Raw genomic sequence first — 6000 nt, forward strand, 5'->3', positions numbered from 1 at the left:
AGGGACAAGTGAGAAACAGAAGCAGAGGGACTGGCCCTCCTGAATAGGAAGCATTGGCATGAATGACTGAGCACTAGTTTCAAAGTGGGACCGCCTCTCCCGGACCTACTCTTACCAAGGCTGCTTGGACTTGGAGATTAAAAAAAGCAGCAGCTGGGGCGTGTTACAAAATGTCCATCTTTCTAATGCTCAGAGTGAGAATAAAACCTCCTCTTCTAAGGTAGCTAAACAACACACGTATTGGAAATGGCTTTGCACAACGCTCTCACTCACTTGCACAGAGAAGTAAAGAAGAGGCTCGGTTTCCTACCTAAGCACAGCCGTGTCCCCTTTTCTGACCACCAGGTTGTCCACAGCTGCCCCAGGGAAGTCCATACTCTGTCCGGCTGGGAGGCAGGAGGGCAACAAGCAGCACAGGCTGAGGAGCACAGCAGCCAGCCACTGGTTTGAGCAACAAGCACCCTGCACCAACAGCATCATGTCCATCCCTGCTCGGGGCTGCTCTCTCTCAGCTTCCAGCTCCTCTCAGCCCCCAGCCCCTGGTACTCGTGACGGGTCTTCCCTCCAGCCAGGCAGCCAAGGCACTGGCAGAGTTCTGCCTCGCCTGGTTTCTTTTGGCCGAGTCCGGAACGCGTCTATTCTCGGGTGGCTCGCACACCATCTAGCGAGGAGGGAAGCGCGCAGGAGACTGAGAGCAGGAGAAGCAGCAGCGGCGGCAGCAGCAGCGTCAGGCTCAGCAGCAGCAGACGGCCCCCAGGCTCCGAGCCGGTTGCCATGCAGCCGTTTCCTTAGCAACTTGTCCTGATGGCTGGTGGTGGAGCAGAGGAGAAAAAATCGGTGGGGTGTGGGGGAGAAATAGCTAAAAGCAAAGCAGCAGTGGGAGGAGATCTGCTACAGCCACCGACATGGCAATACGGAAATAAATGGTATGCAATTAAAGGCACTGATTGCAGAGTGATCCCCGTTTGCAGGAGGGAGACAGCTGAGTTTGCTAGTCAGCAGCTTTTTAACACACAACTAACTCGTTCAAGCTGCAATGCCCTGCACGGCGGCTCGTAGCCACGCCCGACACTGCTGGCCAGGACGGTTCCGACCCAGCGCTGCTCACGCGCCGCCGGGCCCGGGCTAGCAGCCGATCCGAGCTAGCAGGCGGGGGACTGGGGAACTGGGGAACCCGCATCTTAGCCTGCATCTACCTAGGCAGAAGAGAAGAGTGAAGAGGCTCCTGTAAATGGCTAGCTAAGGGGCTTGCATTGCCTTAGACTGGAGAGAATGCAAACCCGCATCTCTGCTCCGAGCTAGGGAGAAAAAGAAATCAACGCCCACGGAAACACATCGCATCCCTGAGGAACCAGCGACTCCCATCTCCCCCAGGGACACATAGAGAAGAAAAGAAAGTCCTTAAAAATAGGTCACATTGTCACCTTAGTGGAATATCCCATCCTCGGAGTATAGTGACCAGACAGCAAGTGTGAAAAGTCAGGATGGGGTGGGGGGTAATAGGAGCCTATATAAGAAAAAGACCCAAAAATACTGTCCCTATAAAATTGGGACATCTGGTTACCCTATCGGAGTATGGGAGAAATCCTCCAGTGAGGGTTCCCATTCTTAGGGAAGGAGCAGCTATGTACCACTGGTATCAAACACTTCTGTGACCCAGCCAGACTGCATCATAGACCTCTCAGCCCCTCAGAAAAGTGTCCATTAAATTGTGAAACCTAACACCTCTTTATTCCAAAAGGAAAGGCAGTAAAGCAATACACAGGTCTAGGAATTTGAAATGCAATTTATTTCATTGGCTCCTGGGATAAACTTACTGGCCACTAACTCTTCTTTAAATCAAGGTGCACATATATTTAGCCAAAAGTATATGCTTGATTTTCAGTGAGAAGTATTAGATTCAAGTCAAACTTTGATACCAGATTATGTTTTCATAAATCTATGCAGAATTGTATAATTTTAGCCTGAAACCTACTGGACTAATCCACATCTAGCATAACCACACTTCCTGCTGTCATTCTCCTTGATAAATGGTTGTGGCACAGATATATCCTAATGGAATCTTTGAAGGGTATGATGCATCAAGGTAGTTCTCCCTAGTCTCACCACAAATGTCAATACAAACCTTCAAGACTTTTCCTTCTAGGTCTTCCTGAAATTCTGTTAAGATGCACATTCAGGAAACAAGAAGACTTCTTGTCCATCTGTAAACTAAAATCCATTTCTCTATCCTGTCTCCCAAGAACTTTCTATAGCATCTCTGAACATATGCATGAGCAATTCCTGATAGTATCTCACAACCTCATATCATCACGGATCCAGCTTCCCTTAAGATTTCATAGGAGCTTTGTCATTTTGCCAAAAGCTTACAAGCAAAATTTTGCTTTAATATAAATTCTAACACTTCTGCCTTAACATTTAAATATTGGGCCTTCTGCTTACCCTGAAAGGCTTTGAGGTGTCCCAAGCAGTAAATCTCTCATTTCTGCCAACTGGCCTATAATTAGCCATGCCCTTTAATGTTTTGGCTTCAGTTTCCCAGCTTTTTACCAGGATACCTAGGAGATCTTCACTTATGGTGAGAAAGGAGCTCAGTGGAAAAACAAAACCATGTACTCCTATAGGCAAATGAAAATAGCAACCTCTAATACTAGTTTGGCCCTGTGGTATTAATAAACTTTTATAAAATCCACCTCAACACCTGCTCAACTCTTTCTTTAAGATCATCAGGTTGTGGATGACTGGTTGGTTTTGTCCTGCTGACATGTATTTTCCAATGTAGTTGTTGCATAACCAATGAAATAAAATTGAATTTCTGATCAGTGATAATCTCGCCAGAAAAGTGATCCAGCATATTTTTGACTATTTGAGAGGAATGGTATCTCAGTTACCATTAACAGCATAAGAGGTGTACAGTGCCTTTTCATGGTGCCTTGGCATTCAAGACAGATTTTGAAACATTTAAGTTGCAAAAGGGAATAGAAGCTTGTATAGTAGGCAAGCTCTGTGTCCCCCTTAGGGCTAACCCAGGCAAAACACTCGGGCTCTCCTGCCTATGCCTCAAAAACATTTCCCTTGAGTGTCCAAGCAGCATACAGCTAGTTTCTCCTTGTTAGGAATTTTTATTCCCTTTCCCTTCATTCTGCTTCCAGCTGTAAACTTATCTGAGGGGACAACAAGCAGTCCAGTGGCACCTTAAAGACAAATAAATCTGTTAGTCTTTAAGGTGCCACCGGACTCCTGTTGTTTTTGTGGATACAGACTAACACAGCCTGATACTGTGGGAGGAATTTACTTGTGTGTCTCCTCTTCATGTGGGTGTGTGGAGAGGGAAAGAGAAGAGCAATCAACTAAGTCTTTTGGCCTCCGATGAGCCACAGTAATTTGTCTAGTATTGATGGGCCTTCTCTGTTAGGCAGAAGGACCTAACACCTTCTGTTGGAAGCCGGCACTTCACATTAATTTATGTCTCTTTCCTGTCTGGTGATTTATACAGTTAGGGTAGCTTACAATGCAAACGCTCAAATATCTTACAATATAGAGCACAGATGTTATAAGTGAGATTAATACCTGGAGCAATTTATAAACATCCAAACACTAAGCACATTTTTTATAACTAATACCCATTTTAACAATACTAACAGGTGAGCCAGACTAATTCCAACTATGTATTTCTCAGCGTTCAAATGAGATATGGAGGCCTTGGCATGAGTTGGCACCTGGTTTGCCATAGCCAAACAGTTCATAAACCTGTGACTTCCAACTCCCCTTCTCTTGACAGTCTTAATTTCCTTTTCCTTTATGCTTCACCCTCTTCTATTGCATTCCACTTTTGTAGGTCTTTTCCAGTTACCACAAAAGATCCTGGTCTAATTCAATTGAAGGGCATCCTTCCTCTCTTCTTGTCACACAAGCTTCATACAGGAGGCTGGGTACCAGGCTATAAATACTGCAGAATATATAATGCTCACCTTTGTATATTAAGTATCACCTTATCTTAGCGGTAATTCTCCAGTCCCCATATACACATTTTTTTTAAATCATCTTAGATGGGTTTGTGGAGATCCACCAACTATACACAAGAGAATTTGAGAACATTCTGTACTTGCCCCTAACCAGCTGCCCGGGACCGCACCCCTTATCCAACCCTCCCTGCTCCCTGTCCCCTGACTGCCCTGACTCATATCCACACCCCCACCCTCTGACAGACTCCCCAGGACTCCCACACCTATTCAACCGCCTCCTGCTCCCTGTCCCCCGAGACCCTATGCCCCTCATCCAATCCCCCCCACCCACTCCCTGCCCCCTTATCATGCTGCTCAAACCACCAGAACTGGCAGCTGGGCTGCCCAGACAGAGCCAACCATGCCGCCACACAGTCTAGTGCATCAGGGTAGGCTGGCGGCTCTCGCAGCCATGCTGCCTGACAGGAGCTTGCAGCCCGGACAACCAGAGTGCTGGCAGCATGGCAAGCTGAGGCTGTGGGGGAGGGGGACAGCAAGGGAGGGGCTGGGGGCTAGCCTCACTGGCTGGGAGCTCAAGGGTTGGGCAAGAGGGGTCTGCTGCACTACACTCAAACCTGGTGAAGATTTGTTCACTATTCTTCCTTTCCACTTACTGAAGTAACTTTCTTTAACTTTCTTCCTACCATCCTCTCAGTGGGCTCCCTTTGCCTTTCAAGCTGTTCTCCTATCTGGAGGCTTTGTCTGGAGCCTGATGCTGCTAGATCCCTGGGCCTGGAGGGGAGGAGGGTGTGTAGTATACCATAGTTCTTTTCCTCAGGACTCTAGAGAATCTAGCCAAACCCAGGAATATTTTCAGCTCCCTTTCTGCTACCAATTCAAGAAATGCTGGAAGAGGATACTTAGAATAGGAGTGTTCTGTTCTGCCAGGGAATTATTTTTCTGAGCAGTCCCCATTCAATTCCAGACCCAGGAGTGGGGTAAATTTGGGCATCCTCCTCTACACTGATGTTTAGAATCTTCTTTTCCTCCTCTAAAAATAGTTCTTCCAGACAGAATCCAGCACCTCCCTAATCTCTTGTACCCTCAGTCATTTATGTTGTCTTGTATCCAAGTCCCCCCCAGAGACATCCCACTCTGACAATGTCTTGTGACATGGCCCCAGTGGAGCATGAGGATGTCCCGTCCACTTGAGAAGTGTAGGACAAAATGTACTCAGTACAGGAGTCATTAAAGCCCATGTTTACCACACAAAAATGGCAAGCAAACGCATCACTCCTCAAGAATGTCAGATTCCATGGAGTATCTACATCTTAGCAGTTGCTTGACATCAAAAAGCTATCATGGAAGGTGATCCTTTCTGCCTCTACCCACTCTTTCCATGAGTTTTCCCCCTGCCCCCAGATCATATTCAAACAACTGCCTTCCTCATGTGTCTTTCATTTAACTGCAGTTCAGAGGGAGAAGAGTCTGTACCTGAAGGGCCTCAGGCTCCTCTTTTCCCAGCATGCGTGGCCATTTGTCGTAGGACCATAGCTCAACCAAGGGCCTCAGGCTCCTCTTTTCCCAGCATGCGTGGCCATTTTTCGTAGGACCATAGCTCAACCAGCTTCAGAAGTAGTTCAATCCTTCCTCTCAGCTGAAGAAATAGCCTACTTTCCACTTCTCCCTGAATTCACTCTTCATATAAAATGGTCCTCCATCTCCACCTTCATCCCTTCCCCAAACTGAGTACTCTCATTCATTCTATCACAGGAGATAAGGGGTGTTCTGACCCATCTTTATCTCAAAGGGCTAGTCTTGGGATCACAGTAACACACAAATGGAGAAAACAGGTGTTGCTTGTTCCTCCCTGAGTCCTCTCTTTATTTCCCACTGATTACATAGCCTGTCACATGATATTGAATCAAAGATCTGTTTTCAGTTAGTTACTTTAATCAGTCTCCAAGTGTAATAGAGTGGAATTTAGCTGTTGTTGTCATGAGTTTGTGCAATATTGTTATTAGAGCTGGTCAGATAATATCTATTGAATCCCAAA

At 46.6% G+C, this 6000-nt stretch overlaps 1 protein-coding gene across 3 annotated transcripts in view; it reads right to left on the reverse strand.

The window, feature by feature from the left end:
* The window catches only part of NEGR1 (neuronal growth regulator 1), a 727443-nt gene extending 726768 nt beyond the window's left edge, over positions 1-675 (reverse strand). For all 3 annotated transcript variants that reach the window (XM_075067714.1, XM_075067715.1, XM_075067716.1), the window contains exon 1: positions 311-675. In XM_075067714.1, coding sequence (XP_074923815.1) covers positions 311-486 — 176 coding nt within the window. In that variant the 5' untranslated portion in view covers positions 487-675. The remainder of the gene's footprint in view (positions 1-310) is intronic.
* Positions 676-6000: the final 5325 nt, after the last annotated feature.

The sequence above is a fragment of the Chelonoidis abingdonii genome, chromosome 7, assembly GCF_003597395.2.
Source record: "Chelonoidis abingdonii isolate Lonesome George chromosome 7, CheloAbing_2.0, whole genome shotgun sequence".
Classification (NCBI taxonomy): domain Eukaryota; kingdom Metazoa; phylum Chordata; order Testudines; family Testudinidae; genus Chelonoidis; species Chelonoidis abingdonii.